This window comes from Solanum verrucosum, unplaced genomic scaffold (assembly GCF_900185275.1).
Source record: "Solanum verrucosum unplaced genomic scaffold, falcon-dt-bn FXZP01000232.1, whole genome shotgun sequence".
Lineage (NCBI taxonomy): Eukaryota > Viridiplantae > Streptophyta > Magnoliopsida > Solanales > Solanaceae > Solanum > Solanum verrucosum.
This window is the reverse complement of record NW_026020017.1, coordinates 401,532-426,760: the sequence shown is the minus strand read 5'-3', so window position 1 is coordinate 426,760 and position 25,229 is coordinate 401,532. Positions and strand designations below refer to the sequence as shown.

Below are 25,229 nucleotides of genomic sequence, written 5' to 3'. Positions count from 1 at the left end.
ATCATTACAATACCCCCTTTTTATCAACTAGAAGCAAACAACATTATTTTTCATCTACGTTGCTTGGACTGCACTAATTTTAGAGGATCCAATAGTCCCCTGTCGACATTTTTTAAGAGTCCGAGCAAAACATAGTTTTTCACAAAGATTATAACCAAATTAACAAGCAATTTCAAGAGACGGGTAATCAGTGTAACCAACTACAGGATCAGTCTTATAGAAAGTGCTCCTATCATGTTTGTTCAACGGTGCATTCGCTTCAAAACGTTTAGGCAAATCAGGATTTGCCAAAAACAAACGTCCAAATGAAACCAAATCAGCATAACTTTCAGTAATTGCTTCATCTCCATCAGTTTTATTGTATCCACCAGAAGCAATAAGTGTCCCTTCAAATGCACACCTTATTGATTTAAGGCAACGAGGTTCGTCCTTTGGCTCAAACACATGTAAATATAAAACTCCAAGCTTAGTGAGTTCACTAGCCAAATAAGTCGATAGAAATTCTGGGTTCGAGTCTTTTTTCCCATACACTTCAGAAAATAGAGAGAGTTTTACACCAACTCTGTCTGCTCCAATTTCTTCCACAACTGCTCCTATAATTTCGAGAGCAAGTCTACAACGGTTCTCAATGCTTCCACCATATTCATCGGTTCTGTCGTTGACTTGATCATTCAAGAACTGATCGATTATGTAGCTGTTTGCAGAGTTGATCTCCACTCCATCAAATCCTTCATTTTGAGGAACAACAACATGTCATCAAGTAAAAGTTGTGCAATGTGGTAAAGTTGTGTTAAATTAATAGATAAGTTATTACCAGCTTCAATGGCATTGCGGGCTGCAATTCTAAAATCGTTGACAATGAGAGGGAGTTCATTAGCTTTTAGTTGCTTTGGTGTTGGTTTGAAGTACTCACCATCGTCAGGTACTACACATCGTAAAGAACAAAATACAAGAGCATGCATTATTGCTATTCCATTAGTAAGATATATCAAAAGAATGGATCATGAACTTAACTCAATCACAAAAATAAGCTCAAGAACTGAAAATGGTTCAACATTAGCTCATTAAGACAGAACCATAAAAGCTAGCTAGCTCGAGAGACAAGGATTGCTTAAGTCCATATAAAGAGACTAGGCCTAATTACCATCAGCGCAAACATGAGAATCTAGCTAGCATTATATTAAATACATTACCTGCTTTCCAAAACATTATGAAATTGTTGAGAGTTGAATTGGATAGTCGCCCTGGATGCCATAGCTGACAAAAAAAGACACCGCCTTTGCCATGAACAGAGTCAACAATGGGCTTCCATGCCTCTGTTTGATCTTTAGTCCAAATTCCAGGCATATTTGGAGACCTTCAAATACAACAATAACTAAAAAAATAAATCTCATATATACTAACAATTATGAATCATCATCAGTACGCAATTCAGGTCGATTAGAAGGTGTAAGACTAGCTACAATTGAATATTGAAAGTATGAAAAAACATATTGTAATGTATTTACCAGAAAATAGATGGTTATTGTAATACCCCAGATATTTTAAGTTCAGAACATGCAAATTTCCAGAAAAATCTGATTTTTACAGACCACATCTACAAGCCATAAAAGGAACCACGGAACATAGATGAGGCATGTAGATCAGGTTCAGAGTTAGTGAAATTCTTCCGACTTTTACTAATGGTGTTTACGGCTCGTGGAATGGACCATGGACCGTAGATAGTGTCCGTAGAATGAGTTCAGAGACAGTTGGCATTCAGCCAGATTTCTACGAGTTCCGTTGACGGGTCGTAGATTGACTCATAGATCAAAGTACTGAGACTTGACTATTAGCCTGATTTACACGGACCATGTCTACAGCCGTCAAATAATAGATATCATATAGTAAAAAAGAGAGAGAGAGAGATATTACCCATTGGAAATGTCAGAGGCACTAGTTGATTCAGAAATGATAAAGCCCCCCTTAGTAGCTCTTTGAGCATAATATTCAATAGCATGTGGCTGTGGAGTATTATTGTATGATCTGTTCCTTGTCATTGGAGGCATCACTACTCTGAAAATAAAATACAATTTCTTAGTCACACAAAAACAAAGCACTTTCTAGTAACACAATTCACAAATTTACATTTACACAGTACCTATGAGAGAGCTCAAAACTTCCCATTTTGTAAGGAGTAAGGAGAGGAACTGGGCTGGACTTTGCTGCCATCTCACTCTCAATGAACTTTTTTTTCTTGTTAGCTTCACTAAAAACCACTAGCAAATATCAAAATTTATACACAAGTTTGGTCAATATTTAAATGTCTACTCTCACTAAAATATTATGCTAACCACTAACAACTTGTATGAAAACTATTCAGAATAGGTGACCTAATTAAGAATATAAAAGTGCTTGATTAATTTTTAAGTGCCTTTTACCATTTCAAGTGGATGGAAAAATCAAGGGCATAACATATAAATATGTTCTTTATTTGGCTTTAGCTGACATCTAAGTCCTCTAATTTTGGGTATGTACAAGTAGACACTTAAAATTGTCTAAATTGAACAAGTAGACGCACTTGTCCAGCGTGGCATATTATATGTAGAATGTCATGCGTAAGACATAAAATTGTCATGTAGGACACCACGTAAGACGAATATGGCTATTTGTTCTATTTTATACAAGTTTGAGTGTCTACTTGTGCACACCCAAACTTGGAAGACATAGATGCAAGTTGAAGCCAAGTTGAAGGGCACATTTATGTTTGACATAATACATAAATGTGCCCTTTAACTTTGCCTCGTTTTACATATATGTCATTTAACTTTGGGTGTGCATAAGTAGACACTTAAATTTGTATAAAGTTGAACAAGTAGACACATGAGTCCTACGTGGCATAGGATGTCACATAGAAATCAAATTGTCATGTAGGATGCCACGTAAGACGTGTCTCATGTCTATTTATTCAACTTTATATAAGTTTAAGTGTCGAGTGCACACCCAAAGTTGGAGAACAAAAATATGAGTTGAGGCAAAGTTAAAGGACATATCTATGTATTATGCCTTTATGTTTTATGCCAAAAATCAAAGCTTAAAAAAGCGAAAGTGCTCTACCTACCTAGGGGTCTGCAAAAATCAAACCGACCAATATACCGGACCAATAAAAATGTTATTAATTGGTTTATTGCTATTGGTTATTGGGTTAACGGATTTTTGATGGTTTTATAAAAAAATGTGTTAATGGATTATCGGTTAGGTTTTGACTTTTTAATATTGGGTTATTGGGTAAATCGATAACTCATTAAGACGGTAGTGATTTGCTACTTTACCCCTACATAAATATTAAAACCAGTACCTTAGTGGTTATTACCTTTGATTTTTAGCCTTCAATTCACATTGTTGGCCTAGTTCTTTTATTTGTGTTAGACATGTATAGTTCTTTTCATGCTAGTTACTACTATTTTTATTTTATGTGCATTATGTGAAGTTACATTACCATCCCATTGCGTTAAATTATTGGAGAAGTTATATATTTGTTTGATGAGCATTTTTTATTGGTTAAACCAAAAACTGAATCATTAAGGATCAAAAATCGATACATCAAAAATTGAAAAAAATATTTTATTGATTTGGTTATTGGTTAGCATATTTAAAAATCGACAACCGATAAAACAAATTGATAATATATAGAACCGACCGATGCACACCACTATACCTACCCTCTCGATGTCTTGGAAGGTATAAAAGGGAACTCAACTTGAACTATGCATTCCAAGAAAAGTTTTTTTCCGACAACTTATATAGGAACTTTCCAACAGATGAGTTGTTGCTTCCACAGGCCACAATTCATCCTTGCAAGCACGAAATCCTTAGTTTTGCTCCGATCACACAGTTCGGTGTATTCTTATGGCTAAACTCGAGAGAGGTTATACCGACTCATTATTTCAGGTCAGAAGGATTAAGAAATAGCAATGTATGAGCTGAGCTCAATTCTTTATAATAATAAAAAGACTTACAATTAAAAATATTGGCTGTCCAACAAAGCATGTGTCCAAAGTCCAAGCTAGTTATCTTGCAGATGAAATATATAATGCAAGTTGAAACTTTAATAAGATAATTGGTCTTTGCCCACGCAATTTAACATGCATGAGGGGCGGCTGATTATATAAATTTAAGAAAGAAATTAAGATATTTAATCAATAAAGCTATTCCATGAAACCACATTCATTGAAAAACATAGATGTTGGCTGGTCAAATAAGATGGGTGGGCTGATTGACATTTTCAATTCAAATTTTGAAAAATATTTGCTCATGTTCTCAAATATTTAAATTAATCATATGATATATATCATGTAATTATACAGATCAGCTTAAATTTGAACAAATCTGAAGTTTTACAATTTATTGAGGCTAATGTGTAGAAGAGTTGATTCTATAGTTATACGGTGGGATGGACTAGAGGTCTCGGATTTGAGTTTTTGGTATGTGAATAATCTTGTAAGGGAGTAATCTCCCGATAATGAGCCTAATGCATCTCCAGATTAGTTGAAGCCCTAATTAGTGTTATCAAAAGCACGTTTTAAGCACGCTTAAGCCCTGAAGCGAGGCTAGCGCTTCACCTCGCTTAATGTGCGCTTCAATGTCATCATCAAGGTTATAAGACATACTTTTCCTTGCCGACGAACTTCTTAGGTAGAGATGACACTAAGTAATTTATATTTTCACTTTATCGTGATTATTTTTTTATTTTTTTTCATTTATTTGTCATTCATGCTTATAAATTAGTGTTGGGTGAAACATATATATTTGTATTTTGTCAGCCTTTATACTTTTTTCTTCATTAAAGCTCACACTTTATTTGCACTTTGGGCTTAAAGCCTCAACGAACCTTAGAGTTTCTTTGGGCTTTTTGCTTCTGATAACATTGGCTCCAATATGGATACCAAACACCGCATGAGAAATCGAAAAAATACATGACAATGGTCTAGAATATTAAGGGATGGCAATGGGCGGGGCGGGTTGAGCTTAACCTGCAAAATTTTTAACCCACCCCGCATAACTACCTTTTTCATTTTCAACTCACCTCACTCCGCCCCACATAGACCCCCCTCCCCCCCCCCCCCCGCATAATTTTTTTAATATTTTCTTTTCCTAGTTGACTTTGATACTAAAAATAAAAATTCATAAAAATAAATTATTTTTCATTAAGTTATATTAATTTAATAGATAATAACTTTAAACTGTTATAAATCCATTGAACTAATTAAGTGGATTGTCCATTGAGTTTATCCATAAACTTATACTTATCATCTATGTGTATTCCCTAGGTTCTATGAACCTTTTTGGATAAGAATGTATCTATTTATTACGACACTTAATATGGTGACTTTTGGAGTGATTTCTCAAGCTATAAATAAGGTTCATTTGAATAAGATGACCTCTACATTCTACTCCCCATATATATATATATATATATATATATATATATATATATCTTTTGTCTATATTGTTATTTGTAGTATACTACTTATATTTTACAACACGTTATCAGCACGAGACTCTAGTCAATTGAGATTGAGTTTTAGTTTTTCTTTAGCTCATGTTTTGGTTGATCTCGTTATCAGAATCAAGAAGGAAAAATGATAACTACTGGAATCAAGGTATAATATGCATAAAATCAGGTATGTATTTTCTAGAATCTTTTTATGATTTAGAATATAATAGTGTTCGGTCACTAACATTTACCAGGAACCAAAGGCATATACTACTACTAGTTGAATATGACATGCTCCACAAAATTCCTTAAATAGAAGAAGGTAAAAAGTTTTAGTAGCATGAGTTTGCATATTATTTTGATTATTTTGAAATACTCAAAGGGTGAGTCATATTGTACCTTGGTCTATTATACGGTTGATTAAGGGTAAGACGGTGGATTCAAGTCCCATCACACCAAAAGGGCAAAACACCATGTTAAAGTCTAGATGCACCATAATGAAAAATGTTTGAGGGTAAGTGATGAGTCCACAAATTGGACTCATTTAGGGATTTATTTTAATAGAAACAGTGTCCTCAAATGCTTATTTATTCTAAATATCTGATGAAAACACTTAAGTTTCATGTATTTGAAGTTTTAGTGGAAGCATGGACACTTAGGCGCAACAAGTAACAAAAAGGCTGAAAAGAACAAAGAAGCTGAATCTTGAGCATCACCAAGCACGCTTGGCGATTCGCCGAAGGGACGCACTCCGCCCTTTGTTCCAGTTAAGGTTGGGCACCGGACCGGAATGGGACCACCGGACCGGAACGAACCGGTACCGGACCGGAACGGGACGGTTTGACCGGGTTGTTGACCGGTACCGGGATGAACCGGACCGGAACTACCGGGATGGAGTCTCGGTTCCGTCCCATCCCACTATATACCGGGATAGAATCGGGACGGACCGGAATGGAACGGGATGGGATAAACGGGACGGCACATATAGCTATTTTAAAAAATAATTATTTTTTTTGAGTTATTTTAAATTACGAAAATTCGAATGTTTTTTTTATTTTTCTAAGTTATATTAGTTTATAGTAATTAAGTTTTAAAATTTATAATAATTTTACTTAAGTTTATTTTAAAGATTTTTTTTAAATTTTTACGTATATAAGTTTGTAAGTTAAGTTTAATAAAGTTTTTTTTTTTTAGTTTTTGAGCTTATGTAGTTATGTTATAAGTTTTAAAGATTTGAATCTTTTGAAGTTTATAAGTTATTAAGTTATACTTATAACTTGTGAGTTAAATAACTTAAGTTTGTAATTTTAAAAAAATTAAATAAACATAAAAGAAATGCTAATAAAAGTAAATAATGACAAAACTATTATTTTTTATTTTAATTAAAAATGATTTACCGGGACCGGACCGGACCGGACCGGTACCGGACCGGACCGGAACGGAACCGAAATGAACCGGGATGAACCGGTACCGGTATACCGGTACCAAATCATGGTACCGTTCCGTTCCGTGTACCGGTTCAATGTATCCCATCCCGTCCCGAATACTACCGGACCGGAACGGACCGGAATGGTACCGGAACGGACCGGAATGGTACCGGTACAACCCGTTCCGGTGCCCAGCCTTAGTTCCAGTATGCTGAGCCCTGAAGGAAAGGATCAAGCCGGCGAAAAAGGGAGCAGTCGGCGCATCGCAAAGCAGTTCCGCGAAGCAGTACTATGTCTCCCAATGACACAGAGCACAACGATGTTGAAGGTTGATGCAAGATGGCGACGAACTACACCAAAGGGTGAATCGGCGATTCCGACTAACCTCGTCGAGCAATCCGCCAGCACTATTTTCTGAAGTCTATAAATACTAAACTCTTTATTAATTTTTAGAGGAGAGTCGAACAATTATTATAATTCCCATATAAAATAGTACTTTTTGCTCTAAGTGGGAGGGTTTTAGAAACTTTAAGAAGAAGAGGATTTCATATTCTAGGTTTGGAGTTAGGTCTCTTGGATTCTTCATTCTTGGCCTGTAACAAGACTTAAATCTTCACACCCATTTGAATGAAAACTCATTTAGGTATAAATTTCTATCTCTTGATGTGTGGCTAAAGACCCCCATTCTTGGGGTGTGATTTAGCAAATATGTGTTGATATTATTGTTGGGTCTTTTTTGCTGATAAGTTACATGTATTTTAATGGTGATTTCACCTAGTGGTTTTGGTTTAATTTAATGGGTTTGTAGTTGCAAATACAAAACCACTCATGTGTTTTCGGCTTGCTTGAGAGAGAGGTCGCAAAACCAAGACCGCTAGACTGATGGCCTAAGGAGTGGGTCGACATGAGGTTCAACCCGAAAGGGTGAGCCCTAGTCCCATATCCTAACACTCAGCTCGAGAGAGTGAGTGGGGTAAGGCGTAGGCTGGCCTTCATGCGGCAAATGGGTGTACGAGAGGAACCCATTCGAAATGGGGTAAGTTACCCGAGAGGGAACTTATTTCCATCTAAAGCTTAGCCTAGTCACTATTAACTTACAAATTTCCTATCGAAAGCATGTACTCAGTGATTTATATCAATTTATATTGCGGTCACACCCCATGAACTTCTCCCCATACTTGATCTCCCCTTTAAATTTTGTTGTTTTTATTACACTTGTGCCAAAACCCCCATTTGTTAATTGACACTTTTGTGTCACCCCCTTGATTTACTATGTTTTTAATCGTTAATATCTTTAGCTACTACTAGTTAGAACTAAATTTTATTTTTCTATAAATTCTCAAAACCACTCATTTGGGACACGACCCCAACCCTTGGTTGGGTTACTATATTATCGACGATCGTAGACACTCGTACCGTAGGTTAGTGTCGTTGGTCACGATAAGCATCAAAATGGTGCCGCTGCCTAGGAGTGGTGTTATTTGAGAATTTTTAGATTAGTAGAATTCTTGTTCTTCTTAGTAGTAGTCCACTTACCTAATTTTTAGTTTTGTTTTGTTTACTGTGTAAATATTTCAGAAAGCATGAGTGTTAATGGTAGCAACGGTAGCCAGGTAGGCCACCAAGATGACATCGGCAACCTCAAAGATGTCCAAGAGCCCAATATCAATGATCCACATCTTATGGGAGGTGTTGGAGCTATCTGTCTACCTCTAGCAGAGGGCAATGCGATATTCCATATAACAATCACCATGGCGCAACTTTTGCAACTATAGGGACTTTTCAGCGGATTAGTTCATGAGGACCCACACGAACATCTTCAAAACTTCGTAGATGTGTGTGGACTATTCTCATTCAAAAATATCCCTCAGGAATCAGTTCAATTGAGGCTATTTCCTTTTTCATTGATGGGTGAGGCATGCAAGTGGCTGGCTGAGTTTCCACGTAACTCAATCACTTCGTAGGAGGAGTTGGTTACCACATTTAATGTGCGATTTTTCCCTCCCTCGAAGATGATGACTATTTGGGATATCATCCAAAGCTTCAAGCGTCTGAATGGAGAACCTCTGCACGAAACTTGGCTCCGATTTAAAAAACCGGTGCTACAATGTCCAATCCATGGTCTACATGATAATGTGCTCCTTCAATACTTCTACCAGAGTCTAGACTCGGTAAACAAAGGTGTAGATGACCAACTCTCACCCGGAGGATTAATGCAGCAACCATATGCAGTAGCAGCTCAACTTCTCGATGGCATGACAACCATCAACAGGGTGTGGTACACCCGCGAAGACCAAGTCTCACTGGTCACATTTCAGCTATCTAAGGAGTAGGTTGAAACAGACAATAAGAGAGACCAAAACATGGCCAAGCTCATGACGCAGCTTGACATTTTATCCAAAAATGTCATGGGGCTGGTGCCCGTGGTGTCAATGTTGTGGGAGTCGGGGGTGCGAATCCTGAGGAAATGAAGTTTGAAGCCATGTATGACGAAGAAGTAAATTCTCTAGCTAACCAAGGCGGGAGCTATCGTTCAAACTACCCAAGGCAGGGTGGTAACCAAGGATAGGTTAAAGATGACGGCTGAAAGGATCAAGATCGTGAATGGAGGGATCGTAATCCAATTGGAAGGATGGGGAGAAGGATAGATATGTGCCTCCCCACGAGCGTTAGAAGCCTAAGGATTCGGAAAGTGGTAGGTCCAAGGATATGCTCTCGTGTATCCTAAACAAAGTTGAAAGGTCAGACAAATTGTTGAAAGGCATGAAAGAAGACGTGTCTACCCTCAGCTAGACTGTCACCTCTCATTCAATTTCAATCAAGCAGTTAGAGACCCAAATGGGTCATATCTCGTCTCATCTCAATCTGAGACAACAAGGGGGTTTGCCTAGTGATATTATGGCTAACCCCAAGAATGAGGTTTGAAGTTGGACTTGTGTCGTGCCACGAAGTTAACTAAGGCGTTGTTTGGGAGGCAACCCAAATCCCTTTATTGCTTTGTTTTATTTTGATAAAATAATGGTGTGTTTATGGCGCAGGTGAAAGCGTGGAAGTTGAATGAGAAACGCAGATTGGCAAATGAAAGATCCATTCTACGAATCGCCAAATGGTTCGGCGACCATGACGCACTCCGTCATTTGATCCAACCCAGTTTGGGTTTGGATCTGTAAAACTCGGCGAGACAAGTGAACACTCTGTGAATCGCCAAGAGGGTCGGCAATCGGAATTAATGTCACCGAATGAACAAGAACTGGACGGTCTTTCCGAAAAATGTGTAAAAAACTCAAACTTCATTCTTTTTCCATCACTTTTTCACTTTCCCAAACTCACACATGCACTCTAGTTTTATTATTTCTTGCACTTTCGGAGTATTTTAGTTAGTTGAATTGTGCACGGATTTGGATCGCGTTGTTGCCTAGCATGTCAGTACAATTTAATCCAGCACCAAAGGTTGGTAATCGAACCCTTTAGTTATTTTATAAAAAATTGTACTCATTTGCTTAATGATTAATAGTATAAAATTGATGTTGAGTCTTTGAGTTACTGGGATTGCATGTATTATTGATTATGATTCAGTAGTTGTCGCGTGATTTGAGGGACTCCTATTCAACTGTGCTTTGAGTTGGATTTTTACCTGGGGAAAATGTGAAACTTCTATGGATCTTTGTTGAAATTGTGTTATTTAAGCCTGAAATTGCATTATCTGGGTTGCAGGGTGAAATTTGAGAGAAATGGGTTGAAAATAAACACGTTTAGCTGTTCGGCGAAATGAAAAAAACTCACCGAATTGCTCGGCGTTTCGCTTAATGTCCTCATTTCGCCTTTGACTAGATGTTATAAGTATTGATTGATCTGTGGCTTTAGACGGTCAGTCTAAATCGCAAGTCGCACTCGACAACTCGCCGAACGAACCGTTTGTTCACCTTTTGTCTCCGCCCTTATATCATTCGTACATCATTTTTAGCGAATAGCCTAGCTAGATAAGCACTTCGCCAACTAGTTTGGCGAAGCAATTCTGCACTTAGAACCCTCCTTTCTCCTATTTAAATGACTGTCTAACTTGTATTCGAAGTCTTTGCCGAAATGACTAGACCAAAAGTCGCAAGGAGAAATGAACCACCCCGAAACTTAAGAGCACGCGAGGTTAAAGAAGATGAAAAACAAGTAGAGCTAGCCAGACAAAGGAAATATACCAAGGAAGCTAGGACCAAAAGGAGGATTCCTATTGATCCCACCATTCCTCCGTGGAGATGCGGATTCTACACAGCCATAGATTCATTTTTGGCCACTCATGACGTGGATAGAATGGGTGATGCTAACATCGCTGCAGAAACTATGGCAAATGAAAACAATGCAAACTAGAATGGAAACACTTCGGGAGCTATTATTTTACATCAAGTTGATGCATCAAACACCAATGCACATGCAGATGAAGCGAATGCATAAACAGGATCCCCCTCCCCCCTTAACTCCCTCTCTGTTTTTCTTTGATTGACTTGTTGGCTATTTTTGTTATTTGCATTTGAGGACAAATACCTTCTAATTGTGGTGGGGTGAGGCCCACACCTTTTGTGTTGATAGATATGTTTTGTGTTCATATTTGGGTTGTTCTATTTTAAATTATGTTAAATACTGCTTTTCTGTGGATGCTTGAGCTTGAAGGCATCTTTTATTTTTAATTATAAAATGATTTTGACCCCTTCTGAAAAAAAATTGAATTTTTCTCACATTTTTTCCACCCCTCGTGAGTTGAATGTGGCTGTTCTTTTGCAAAAATTGAGTCTCAATTTCGATGAATACCGATGACTTGAATAGTGCTCTCAATTGAACGAACATGAATGTACGGCTACGATGAGACCAAATGAAGTTGCATAGACAATATGTGAACTCTTTGCATCGCGTTGTGATTAGCCATTTATCGAATTGATTCTTTTTTAATGACCGTTGCACACTAGCGAAAGTGTGTGGTCTTGTTTGACTTAAGTGTCGATGCCTTGTATGATACTTTGAACCTTGCATGAATAAACATAGAATTTACCCCGTTAGTCTGATTGATTTAGTAAGGTGTGCTCTTGAAATGATCTTAGGCAACTTTTGAAGTGTGTGAGACAAATTTGACATATACCTCTTTTGTGGCCTACCCGTGAGCGTGTGAAACTCTCTTGAACACCCTTTGAGACTTACATTTCTTTGGAAGAACCTTGATGAGCCTTAGACCTTACTTGAGCCACTACTTATAATCCTCTTGATTTGTGGTTTAGCGAATAGTCAACTTAGGCCAAAAGCCTAAGTTGGGGGTGTGGTGAAAAGGAAAAGGAGAAGTCAAGAAGTGCAAGAAAAGTCTCCCTTAACCCATGGTGTTGCATAATAATGGAACCCCTTAAAAAAAAGGGTTGTGGAATAAAGTACAAGAGAAATCGGGTTTCCAAGCAATCAATGGAGGTGAATAAAAAGATGACTTAGAAGCACTAGAAAAAGAATTGATAGAGGAAAAGAAGGGAATGCCTTGAGAATACGACATCTCACAAGGAAAAAGTCACTGAGCCTAAATGACCATACATTTGCACTCATCCCCATTACAAGCCTTAGAAAGACCTTTTTGATCTTGAGTAAGCCAAACCGAAGATCGATCAAAAAATAAGGGCAAGCCTATGGGTGAAAACATGCATTGTGTTCCTCTTTTGAGTGTGAGCGTTGCATCTGATTCCTGATCTTGAATTGATTAACCTTTGTGTGTGAATATGGAATCATTCTTTATGTGAGGGCATTTAGATACTTTTTGTTGAGTTTGAACTTGCACAAGTAGCAAGTATTGCGAGCATGAAAATCTTTGGTAATGGTGTGTCGCAACTTGAATCTTTGAGTACACAATTGATCCTTGCATAAGTAAATTGAGTCTTGTTGTGTGCATTCATGATTGAGGCTTGTGTAGCACTGTTTGAGACACCCTTTTTGAACGGTTGAACTTGAGTTTGCTTGAGGACAAGCAAAAGTTTAAGTTGGGGTGTTGATGAGTACACAAATTGGACTCATTTAGGGCTTTATTTTAATAGAAATAGTGTCCTCAAATTCTTATTTATTCTAAATATCTGATGAAAACACTTAGGTTTCAGGTATTTGAAGTTTTAGTGGAAGCATGGACACTCAGGCGCAAAAAGGAACAAAAAGGCCGAAAAAATGAAGAAGTTGAAGCCTGAGCATTGCCAAGCACGCTCGGCGATTCGCCGAAGGGACGCACTCCGCCCTTTGTTCCAGTATGCTGAGCCCTGAAGGAAAGGATCAAGTCAGCGGAAAAGGGAGCAGTCGGCGCATCGCCGAGAAGTTCCGCGAAGTAGTACTATGCACAACGATGCTGAAATTTGGTGCAAGACGGCGACGAACTACACCAAAGGGTGAATAGCCGAGTTAATCGGTGATTCCGACTAACCTTGCCGAGCTATCCGCCAGCACTATTTTCTGAAGTCTATAAATACTAACCTCTTTATTATATTTTAGAGAAGAGTCGAACAATTATTATAATTCCCATATAGAATAGTATTTTTTGCTCTAAGTGAAAGGGTTTTGGAGACTTGAAGAAGAAGAGGGTTTCAACTTCTAGATTTGGAGTTGGGTCTCTTGGATTCTTCATTCTTGGCCTGTAACAAGACTGAAATCCTCATACCCATTTGAATGCAAACTCATTTAGGTATAAATTTCTATCTCTTGATATGTGGCTAAAAATCCCCCATTCTTGGGGTATGATTTAGCAAATATGTGTTGATCTTATTGTTAGGTCTTGTTTGTTGATAGGTTAGATGTATTTTAATGGTGATTTCACCTAGTGATTGTGGTTTAATTTAATGGGTTTGTAGTTGCAAATACAAAACCACTCATGTGTTTTCAGCTTGCTCGAGAGAGAGTCGCAAAACCAAGACCGCTAGACTGATGGCCTAAGGAATGGGTCGACATGAGGTTCAGCCCGAGAGGGTGAGCCCTAGTCCCATATCCTAACACTCAGCTCGAGAAAGTGAGTGGGGTAAGGCATAGGCTAGCCTTCATGCGGCAAATGGGTGTCCGAGAGAAACCATTTGAAACGGGGTAAGTTGCCCGAGAGGGAACTTATTTCCATCTAAAGCTTAGCCTAGTCACTATTAACTTACAAATTTCCTATCGAAAGCATGTACTCAGCGATTTATATCAATTTATATTGCGGTCACACCCCAAGAACTTCTCCCCATACTTGATCTCCTCTTTAAATTTTGTTGTTTTTATTACCCTTGTGACAAAACCCCCATTTGTTAATTGACACTTTTGTGTCACCCCCTTTGATTTACTATGTTTTTAATCGTTAATATCTTTAGCTACGACTAGTTAGAACTAAATTTTATTTTTCTATAAATTCTCAAAACCACTCCCTTGGGACACGACCCCAACCCCAACCCTTGGTTGGATTACTATATTATCGACGACCATAGACACTCGTACCATAGGTTAGTGTCGTTGGTCACGATAAGCATCAGTAGGACGATAGATTTATGTTTTATCATACCAAGAGGGTAAAACATCAATTTAAGTTTTGATGCACCATGATAATAAGGATTGGGTTCAAGTCCCATAGAATTATGGCCTAACACACCTTATATGGGTAATACATTGAGTTTGAGTCTCAATGCACCATATGATGATATAACGATGACTAAGACTTTGATAAGAAGTCTTGAAATTTGTCCCATTGTATTTACTCCATTCCCTGAAGCGAATGTGGTAGCAGTACATAATAAGTTTGAAATCCGCCCAGTTGCTCCATTCTATCATATGAATGTGGTAGCAGTGAATAATAAGTCTGGAAAAAGACAAATGATTAAATGTATGAATAAGGGCATTGAGGTACATAATTAAATAGTCATCATTGTAGTAATTATAAAAGGAAGAACATTATGGGTTTCTCTAAATAATCCTTCAAAATGTGGAGGTAATTTTTATCATCATAATGGTATGAAAGGTCATTGGACCTGTGGTCGTTGTGCGGCCTAATAAATAAAAATCCTCCATCAAAAAAAAGAAAAATAAAGTGGTGGTAAATTTTACCTTTCAAAGTGATGTTGAGGTGGATCATGCAAAGGCATGACAATGTATTTATAACGCAAATTTATGAAGCACATATAAATGATTAGTTCATTCCTTGAAGAGAATATAACTTGTGATAAGCATCGTGAATGCTCGATCATTCTAAAAGAGAATGGATCAAGATGTGATAAATCATTATGGGTTGGATATATCCACCACTCAAATCTATGAGAGGTTTGAGAATAATGATATATGTCACAACTCACCTCTACGGGAGGTCTAAGAAGAATAAAGATCAGTTGGCATGACCGGTTGGCCATTCCGATTTAAATGTGATGCAAAAGTAATTGAGAATTCGTGTGGTTTATATGATGAAGAAATAAAAGATCTTTCAAGAATTTTCTTGTGTTGCTTGTTTTCATGATAAAATGATCATTGCATCATTGTACCAGCTAAGATTGAGATTGTACTCCCTGAGATTTTTGGAACATATAAAAAGGTAAATATGGGCCCGTTCACCTGTCATGTGGACCGTTTGCAACTATATGATAGTTGCATTTATGGGATAGTCACATGTGCTTTGTTGTCAACTTACAAATTGGTTTTTGAAAGGTTGTTTGCTCGAATTGTTAAATTAAGAACACAATTCCAAACTATGAAATTATGTTGATAATTCTGGTTAGTTTAGCAGAAATTGTATGCCTCCAATTATAGCTAAACCATGGGTATGAGAACAAAACTCCCAAATAAGATTAATTATGAGATGAGTTTATTTAACATGTAACAACACATATATGCATCAAACCAACATGGTATCCCCATCATAATTGGTTCAAGGTCAGAAACCAAATAATTTTCATCTAAAGTTTGAATGTGCGGTATCTAATTTAATTGCTCAACCACGCACAAGATGGATCTCAAAATGAGGTTGGGGTGAATGTTAGTTTTTCTAACATTAGAGGGAGAGATGATTGACAGCTGAAAATTATAAGATGAATTATCTAGATCCTTGTTTTTTTTTTAAATGTGAACTTGAAGTTCAAGAGATAATTCTTTTGCATAATGTTGCAAATTAATTGCTAGATGAATTTGCTGGCCCTATGTTATAATTTAGCTGCAAATGCTCCAATGAGAAGTCCTTAAAGGACAGAATATATGGTACGTTTGAAGCGTGATAGACCAATTGATTCCATATGAAAAACTTCTTAAGGAAGAAGATGAGCAAATGATCAAGATGGTCATGATAATAAGGCAAGTACTTTAAAAGGAGTACGATGACATAACATTTCATAAAACCTTGGCAAAGGTTCAGGTACCTGAAATGATGAAATATGAAGAGATCTCGATAAATTATATTGTATTGGAATCGAGTTAAAAGAATATCGATTGTATCTTTGATATGAAGTAGCGTTCAATGCTACAGATGATGACGAGGATCTTGAGTTCAAATCTGTCATATAATGTGGACAGATACATGATTGGCCAAATGTAATGCACAACTCAAGTATATTATGTTTCACTTTGAAAAGTGATGTTTTGGACTTATAGTTCATGGATCAAGATATAATGTCAGTGAGGTACAAATAAATTATTGTGCGAAAGTATAACTGTAAGATATAAAGTACGGCTTGTGCCTTGGGGCATAAAGGGATTCGTAAAAGTCCTAACATTATTAAATGGAGATATATTATCCTGTGATGGATGCAATGAAGTTTGTTTTAGTCTGAAAATAGATGAAATACTTGAATATATGTAATGAATGTTTTTCATGTCTAGCTAGACGATGAATGTTATATGAAAATCCATGAAAAAATTAAAGCAATTCCATTGAGTACCCTAATGGTTGTGAGATTGCTTAACATAAAGAGAGATTAAGTCTGATCTCATGAAAATGATTGAAAATAATCATGTATTAGTGCAATAGGTGCACATACAGATTATTGATTATGCAGATGCCGGAAACTGTGTGATTTTTCTTTAAAAAGAGATATTCCAGCCACCATGTATGAAGATAATGATGCATGCATAGCTCGATTGAAGGAATGATACATCAAAGGAAACTGGACAAAGTACATTTCACCAAAGTTCTTCTTAACACATGATCTTCAACAAAATGGTGAGATAGAAGTTCAAAAGATTTGTACAAGTGATAATCTTAAAGATTTATTCACTAAGGCATTGCCAACATCAACATTTGAGAAGTTGAGATATAAGATTGGAATGCATCATCTCCGAGATATCAAGTAAAACTTTCAACGGGGGAGTGAAATACATGTTGTACTCTTTTCCTTAACCATGATTTTGTCCCAATTGGGTTTTTCTAGTAAGGTTTTAATGAGGCAGCACTCAAAGCGTATTATGAGATGTGTGTACTTTTTTTCCTTCACTAGGCTTTTTCCCACTGGATTTTTCCTAGTAAGGTTTAAATGAGGCACATTATCTATGGACATCTAAGGGGTAGTGTTATAATCCAATGAACTAAGTGGATTGTTCATTGAGTTTGTCTATAAACTTATACTTATCATCTATGTGTATTCCCTAGGTTCTATGAACCTTTTTGGATAAGAATGTATTTATTTATTTTGACACTTAATATGGTGACTTTTGGAGTGATTTCTCAACCTATAAATAGGGTTGTTCTCTCACCATTGTAAAGAGACATAGAGAGACATGAAGACATTTGAATAAATAATCTCTACATTCTACTCCCCATATATCTTTTGTCTATATTATTATTTGTAGTATATTACTTATATTTTACAACAAAAACTTTATTTTTTAGAGGTTAATTGGGAAACATGTAAGAAATTGTATTATTGTTTATTTAACCATTTTCATTTACTATCTTGAATATTTTAGTAGCTTTAAAGAAATTATCTTAATAAATAAGGTTCTATCACTCTTATAACATGTAAAAATTAAAAGTAAGTTTGAATCCACATAAAATCACATATACCCACAACCCGCCCCACCCTACATTTATTTTTTTTAAAAACCCACTTCAACCCACCCCGCATAACCTTAAACCTATCCCGTCCCGCCCCGCATAACCTTAAACCCACCCCGCCCCACCCCATTGCTTCCCTAAGAATATAGGTAGATATGAGTGGGCATAATCTGGCTCATATAACTTTCATAATTTGACACACTCCCACATCCAGGAAGTTTACTAATAAATCATCATTTATCTTACCAAACTACAAGATAAAAGTTATGTTATTTGCACTCTTCAAAAATGTTGTCGAACTCGTGTCTATTTTTTAAGGCACATTTTTAAAGGGTCCATGGAAGCAACCTAGGATAAAAGTACACAACCTCTTGCATACATCATACAAAGTAAGTTTCCTATTATTGAGAAAACAACAGCCCCTTTATCAACTAGAAGCAAGCTCTTTTATTTTTCACCAAGATATAATAACCTAACAAGCAATTTCAAGTGATGGATAATCAGTGTAGCCCAGAACTGGATCAGTCCTATAGAAAGTGCTCCTATCATGCTTGTTTAATGGTGCATTCACTTCGAAACGTTTAGGCAAATCAGGATTTGCCAAAAACAAACGTCCAAATGACACCAAATCAGCACAACTTTCAGTAATTGATTCATCTCCCTCAGTTTTATTGTATCCACCTGAAGCAATAAGTGTCCCTTCAAATGCATTCCTAATTGATTTTAGGCAACGAGGTTCGTCCCTTGGCTCAAACACATGTAGATATAAAATTCCGAGCTTAGTGAGTTCACTAGCCAAATAAGTCAACAGAGCTTCTAGGTTCGAGTCTTTTCTCCCGAACACTTTGGAAAACAGAGATAGTTTTACGCCAACTCTGTCTGGTCCGATTTCTTCCACAACTGCTCCTATAATTTCAAGAGCAAGTCTACAACGGTTCTCAATGTTTCCATCATATGCATCGGTCCTATCGTTGACTTGATCGATTATGTAGCTATTTGCAGCGTTGATCTCTACTCCATCAAATCCTTCAATTAGGAATGCTAACATGTTAATCAAGTGACCATTTATCAAGTAAAAGTTGTGCAATGTCCTAAAGCTGTGTTAAAATAATGGATAAGTTACCAGCTTCAATGGCATTGTGGGCGGCATTTCTAAAATCGTTGACAATGAGAGGGAGTTCATTAGCTTTTAGTTGCTTTGGTGTTGGTCTGAAGTACTCACCATCGTCAGGTACTACACATCGTAAAGAACAAAATACAAGAGCATTCATTATTGTTATTCCATTCGTAACATATATCAAAGAATGGATCTTGAACATAACTCAATCGCAAAAATAAGCTCAAGAAAAGAAAATTGTCCACCATTAGCTCAGAAAGGCAGAACAATAAGCTAGCTAGCTCGAGAGACCAGGATTGCCTAAGTCCATATAAAGAGGCTAGGCCAAATTACCCTCAGCAAACGTGAGAATCTAGCTAGCAATATATCAAATCCAAGTTAATTTAATGAATTTATTACCTGCATTCCAAGCTATAAGGAAATTGTTGAGACTTGAATCAGATAGTCTCCCTGGATGCCAAAGCTGACAAAAAAAGACACCACCTTTGCCATGAACAGAGTCAACAATAGGCTTCCATGCCTCTGCTTGATCTTCAGTCCAAATTCCAGGCATATTTGGGGACCTTCAAATACAACAATAATTAAAATCTCAATCTCAATGTACATAGTTAGGATCGGCTTTATGAATTATAAGGTACGTACATCTTTTCGTCTGAACACATTCTATTTCAAAATTCAAGAATTTGGAGTTCTCTAACACTCTATATTGTGCATGATATTTAGTGGCTTACAAATTTCTACAAACGGCATCAGTAATAAAAATATTTAAGATATAAGTTTTTCATAAACAGAAAAACATATACACAGAAATTAAAACTCTTTACCCATTGGAGATGTCCGAAGCACTAGTTGATTCAGAAATGAGAAAGCCCCCCTTAGTGGTTCTTTGAGCATAATATTCAATAGCATGTGGCTGTGGAGTATTATTGTATGATCTGTTCCTTGTCATTGGTGGCATCACTACTCTGCATATCACAACATAATACAATAGATGTTTCAGTTTCTCAATCATGCAAAAGGAAAAGGTGCACGACAAACCAAGAAGTATTTGTATGTAAACTGAAATTCACACAATTACCACCACAGAATGTGGTGAGATGGATGGAATCCCTTCACCATTAACTAGAGGTCTCAGGTTTGAGGGAGATCCTAATCCTTCCCCCTTTAATGGCCCCCACATGGCACCAATACTAAATTAGTCTAGCTAGTGGGTTCCGAATACCATATGGTTATAAAACAAAAACTAAACAGTACCTATGAGAGAGCTCAAAACTCCCCATTTTGTAAGGAGTAAGGAGAGGAACTGAGGTGGAGTTTGATGCCATCTCTGAATGATCTTCTCTTTTCTTATTTGCTTCAGAAAACTAGCTACTATGTATCCAAATTTATAGACAAGTTATGCCAATTTTTAAATAGGTACTCTCACTAATAATTATGCTAACTTGAAGGGGCAGCCAACTTTATAGTTTATACTACTATTTATAATAGCATTTTTAGTATATCATGACTTCTACAACTTGGATTTAAAAATGACTTTGTATGACAACTCGGTAACACTGCTGAATAGTTCAAGAATTGGTGTCAAATAAAGCATCCCTATTGCAAAATCCAACTCATCCACTAATGTTTTCTTTTCTTTTTTTAGTGAATATTAATAAATAAGTTTTGGCTTATCCAAAGGAGGTACAAAAGCATGTGTTCCAAAGTCCAAGCTAGTAAAATAATTATCACACAGATAATGATAGATGAAATATTAATGCAAGTTGAAACTAAATATTGTTGGTGTTTTTTAAAAATGGGGCAACAAAAAGTATTGTTTGAAAAATCTCTTAATGGATTGAAATGGTTTTCAATATTCTTTTTAAGCATTGAGGGCTTTAAATAGCCAACATAAAATACATAATCTGCATAATTTGAAATTTAAAACAAACTAAATATCTCAACAATTCTAACAACCTAACTAGAATTCAAAATTCAAATTCATCTTAAACTAAACAACTTATTTTGCTAAAAACTACTGCAGTAACTTAAAGCAAACTTCAACAAATATATATTCTTTTATTGATTTACTCTAATCTGTGTGGAGAAAAAAAATCCATATTAATGCATGAGGGGTGACTAATTACAAAGTTGAAAGATTTGCCAGTATATAATTGACTTAAGATGAAGAGAAATCTTAAGCAAGCAAAGTGTCTCCATCATCACTAATTCTTAATTTGTCATCTCCTCGGAGGGAAGATACATATTATATTGCCAAAAACCAAACACCAACAAGTAGTTATTTGAATGTCATCAAGAAGAGCAAATCTAAAACGAATTAACTTGAGATTTGACCTTGGTTCCTTGAATGAAGGAGGGTTTACTGTGCTTACTAGTAGGTATAATTAAACTCAAGAGAGGTTATCTCAGAAAAAGGCCTTATCTTACCGCTAGAACCTTTTCACGAGTGAGCCCGGGCATGAGCTTACCTTGTAAGAACAAAAAAATGGGGTACCAGCATACCGTATAGGGAATCATATAATCAAAATAACATTTATAAACGACAGTATTAGGAGAAGAACACTAGTAGTGATATTCATAACTTGAACAGGAAAAGAAGAGGAGGGAACAAAAACTTAGTAGATAATAGGACAATTTTCTACCTCTGAAGAATCATCTACTGGTGGACAGCCAGTCCTTTTCATTTTCATATGAAGGTTTCCAAGTAATGAGTGAATAACCTCAGTTTCATAATGAGATGTATCACCAACTAAAAATACATGAACTCTGTTCTCAACAGCTATCCAGCTACAACCTGGTTGCTTCTTCAATCCTATGTCCTTCATTTGTGTCCTCAGCTTTGCAGCTTCTTTCCACTTTCCTTTTGAAGCACACAATTTTGACAACGACAAATAGGTTCCCGGACTTTTAGCTTCGATCCCTAATAGTTTAATTGCAGCCAATTTTCCTGTTTCTGAATCTCCATGAAGATTACAACCCGAAAGAAGAGCTCCCCAAATGAAAGCTGATTCTGTTCTTGGAAGCCGTTCAATAACATCCAAGGCCTCTTTGAGTCTTCCAGCTCGACCGCAGAGATCTACAAGGCATGTATAATGGTCCTCTCTCAATTTTATGGAATCGTCTCTACAAAGCTCATCGAAGTACTTTAACCCTTCCTCCACCAAACCTGAGTGGCTGCAGGCAGCAAGCAATCCCACGTAAGTCACATCGTTTGGTTTGAACCCCAGTTGCAGCATTTCTTTGAAGAGATTGATTGCATCTCTTCCAAAACCATGGTGAGTATATGCTGCAATCATAACATTCCAAGAGATCAGATCTCTCTGGCCTCTCAAGCCATCATCAAATATTTTCCTTGCAGTTGCTACATCTCCACATTTTGAATACATGTTTATAAGTGCTGATATGACAACTTCATTCTTCTGATATATTGTTTTGTTAATTACTTGGTGAATTTGCATTCCCTCACTAAGACCGGCTAAGTCACTGCAAGCACCCAAAACACTCACAAAAGTTCCTTCATTTGGTTTCACCCAAACATCCATTTGCATGTCACAGAAATTTCTTAGTGCTTCTTCACTTCTCCCCTCTAGCATGTAGCCATTAATCATTGTTGACCAAGAAACCACGTCTCTCTGCCTCATTTTATCAAACAATATTCTAGCTCTGCCGAGTTCCCCATTTTGAATGAATCCCATGATCATTGTATTCCACGAAGACACGATCTTTTCTGGCATCATCTCAAACAGTTCAAATGCTTCGTCAAGTCTCGAGTTTTGTGTATACCCAGTAATCATTGCATTCCAAGATACCACATTGCGTTCAGGAGTCCTATCGAAAAGTGTTCTAGCCTCGTCGACTCTCCCATTTCTTGACAAGCCTGCTATCATTGTAGTCCAAGACACCACATTCTTCTCAGGCATCTGATCAAAAAGCACTCTTGCCTCGTTGATTCGCCCATTCCGAGCCAATCCTGCTATAACCATGTTCCAAGAAACCACATTCCTCTCCCGCATCTTCCAGAACAATTCCAAACCCTTATCAATTCTACCATTTCTTGCATACCCATCAATTAAACTATTCCATGAAACCACATTCTTCTCAGGCATTTCATTGAAAAGCATCTCAGCCTCAAGAATCCGATTCGTCCTCGCATAGGCAGCAAGCATAGCTGTCCAAGTTACAACGTCTCTCTTTGCATCAGTCCTGTCAAACAATTCCCTTGCTTTATCAATCTTCCCACATCTTATATAACCCGAAATCATCGCTGTCCATGACACCACATCTGGTTCAGACATTTTATCAAACAGCTTCCTTGCTTCATTAACCTGACCCCCTTTGCTTAGCTTGGAAATAATCCTATTTGACCAGAAAACATCTTGGTTACATGTGTAGTCTACTCTGGGAAGTAAAGAATAATGCTTTATGGGTTGATTGATAAAGTGAAGTTTAGTTTGAAGCTTAAAAACTGATTTGCAGAATTTGAAAAAATGTCTGAGCTTTACTGGAGCAACAAACAGCTTCAACATCTCAAGCCTTGGCACATTGGAGACTATTAGATCAATTGGCTAATACAAAATATAACCTAGCTCTAGAAATCTCGAGTTCAAGGCCTAGGTATAAATTCCGAAATATTCTGGTACAAATTCAAATTTAATGGTGACAACAAGTGAGGCTAGTTTGCTTTCATAAAATCCAACATTAGTAATGATGTGGTTGGTTACCTTATTTATACTTGCATAAAGAGAAAAGACATAAAGTCAGCATTGAAATTATTTTTGATTTTAAAAAAGACACATTAACTTTACAATCGTCCTATAATTCGACTAAATAATTTTGAACATATATTATTATATTATTTTTCGATCAGCCTCAAATCTTAAGAAGCAAGTGTGTTGACACACCAATGATTACATGACACGTGTTAATTTAATTAAAAATGTACTTTTTTTCTTTATTTCTCTTTCTTACTTTTTGACTTATTTTAATTTTGATTTCATCTTAAATTCTAGAGTTTTGGGCTAAATTCATCCCTTAACTATGACTAAGACTTAAGTTACATCCTTGTACTATAATAGTTAACAAGAAACATCCTTTTAGTATTTAAAATATAACAAAATGCATTCTTTTGTCTATTCCAGTTAAAAAATTAATGTTTCTTTTCCTAAAAGTTATTTCTCTCTCCCATCAGTAGAATCAAGAAGCAGTTAAAAAATTAATGTTCCTTTTCCTAAAAGTTATTTCTCTCTCCCATCAGTAGAATCAATTTTTTTCTGAACTTCACAAAATAATCAAGATCAAAAACAAATTTCTCTCTTCAACAAGAGTTGACAACAGGGCATAGGGCTATACACAAACAAGGTAAAGGAATAAAAAATCTTTGAAAATTTCTAATTTTTTTTATTCGAAAAATAGTTGCAATTTTAATTTCTTATTTCAAGTTAGAAGAGGTACATCTCAAGCCAGCCAACAACGGCAGAGCTTTCCATTTTCTCTATGAAGTTGCAACATTGAAGAAAATACATTTTTAGCTTTGGATCTTTTTTTTGGATATTTGATGTATCAAACTAATGATATGTCACTAGTTTTTGTTGCTCATTTGTTATATTCTTGTGCATGGAACTAATGAAAAATGTTTTAGCTTTATGGTGATTTAATGACACTAGGCTTTGCTGTTTTTTGCTTATTTTATGGTGTCTTTGTTGTTACATTAACTTCCTGTTTTACTAAAACCATGAGTTTTTTTTTTTCTTTTCAGTTTTCTACTGTTTTGATTATTTTTTTTTGGGCAATTTTTTGTTGTTTTGCTGCTGGTTTACCTAGTATTTTTGTTGTTTTTCTGCAATTTTACAAGTTTATGTTTTTTTTCTTACTATTTTGTTGCTTTTTTTTTTTGCTTGTTTAGTGGTTATTTGGTAGTTTGAAGTGCTCAAGATGTGAAGAAGAACATACATAATGAAGTTAATACAAGAAGTTCAAGTGAGTTTAACATAACATAAAACAACTACTTCCACTGCTATATCAATTTCTCATTATGTTCACTTTGCAATTTCCAGTTTCGTTGATCTTATTTAATCATGGATAGTTCTTCGCCAATTGCTTGGGATGTACAACATTGTTCCGGTTAGTTGTTATGTTGCAACCCGCAATATCTAGTGTTTTTAAGAATGAAGATGGTTTAGTTTGAGAAATAGAAAATTGCAAATATTTTTTGAATCA

The 25,229-nt window shown here is 36.4% G+C and overlaps 2 protein-coding genes across 3 annotated transcripts; both read right to left on the bottom strand.

The window, feature by feature from the left end:
* Window positions 1–159: 159 nt before the first annotated feature.
* LOC125821005 (12-oxophytodienoate reductase-like protein) lies at window positions 160–1,347 on the bottom strand. Its single transcript, XM_049500435.1, has 3 exons — window positions 1,194–1,347; window positions 815–925; window positions 160–728 (listed from the first exon to the last, which is right to left on the bottom strand). Exons 1-3 carry the CDS (start codon window positions 1,345–1,347, stop codon window positions 160–162), a joined length of 834 nt encoding a protein of 277 aa, XP_049356392.1.
* Window positions 1,211–23,622, bottom strand: LOC125820977 (pentatricopeptide repeat-containing protein At2g35030, mitochondrial-like). 2 transcript variants are annotated; one of them, XM_049500407.1, is made up of 3 exons: window positions 21,656–23,622; window positions 1,915–2,055; window positions 1,211–1,357 (listed from the first exon to the last, which is right to left on the bottom strand). In XM_049500407.1, the coding sequence occupies exons 1-2, from the start codon at window positions 23,537–23,539 to the stop codon at window positions 2,014–2,016; spliced, it is 1,926 nt and encodes a 641-aa protein (XP_049356364.1). In that variant the 5' UTR covers window positions 23,540–23,622; the 3' UTR covers window positions 1,211–1,357; window positions 1,915–2,013. The 2 variants fall into 2 exon arrangements, with proteins under 2 accessions (XP_049356364.1, XP_049356363.1); XM_049500406.1 differs by lacking the exons at window positions 1,211–1,357; window positions 1,915–2,055 and adding exons at window positions 19,412–19,576; window positions 19,838–19,978 and having other exon boundaries at window positions 21,656–23,621.
* Window positions 23,623–25,229: the final 1,607 nt, after the last annotated feature.

Coding starts and splice junctions, on each gene's coding strand:
- LOC125821005 (XM_049500435.1), bottom strand. CDS start 1,347: ATGCCTGGAATTTGGACTAAAGATCAAACAGAGGCATGGAAGCCCATT. Junction 926..1,193: donor CATAATGTTTTGGAAAGCAG/GTAATGTATTTA, acceptor TACGATGTGTAG/TACCTGACGATGGTGAGTAC. Junction 729..814: donor CCGCAATGCCATTGAAGCTG/GTAATAACTTAT, acceptor CTCAAAATGAAG/GATTTGATGGAGTGGAGATC.
- LOC125820977 (XM_049500407.1), bottom strand. CDS start 23,539: ATGTTGAAGCTGTTTGTTGCTCCAGTAAAGCTCAGACATTTTTTCAAA. Junction 2,056..21,655: donor CAGTAGATGATTCTTCAGAG/GTAGAAAATTGT, acceptor TTTTATTTTCAG/AGTAGTGATGCCTCCAATGA.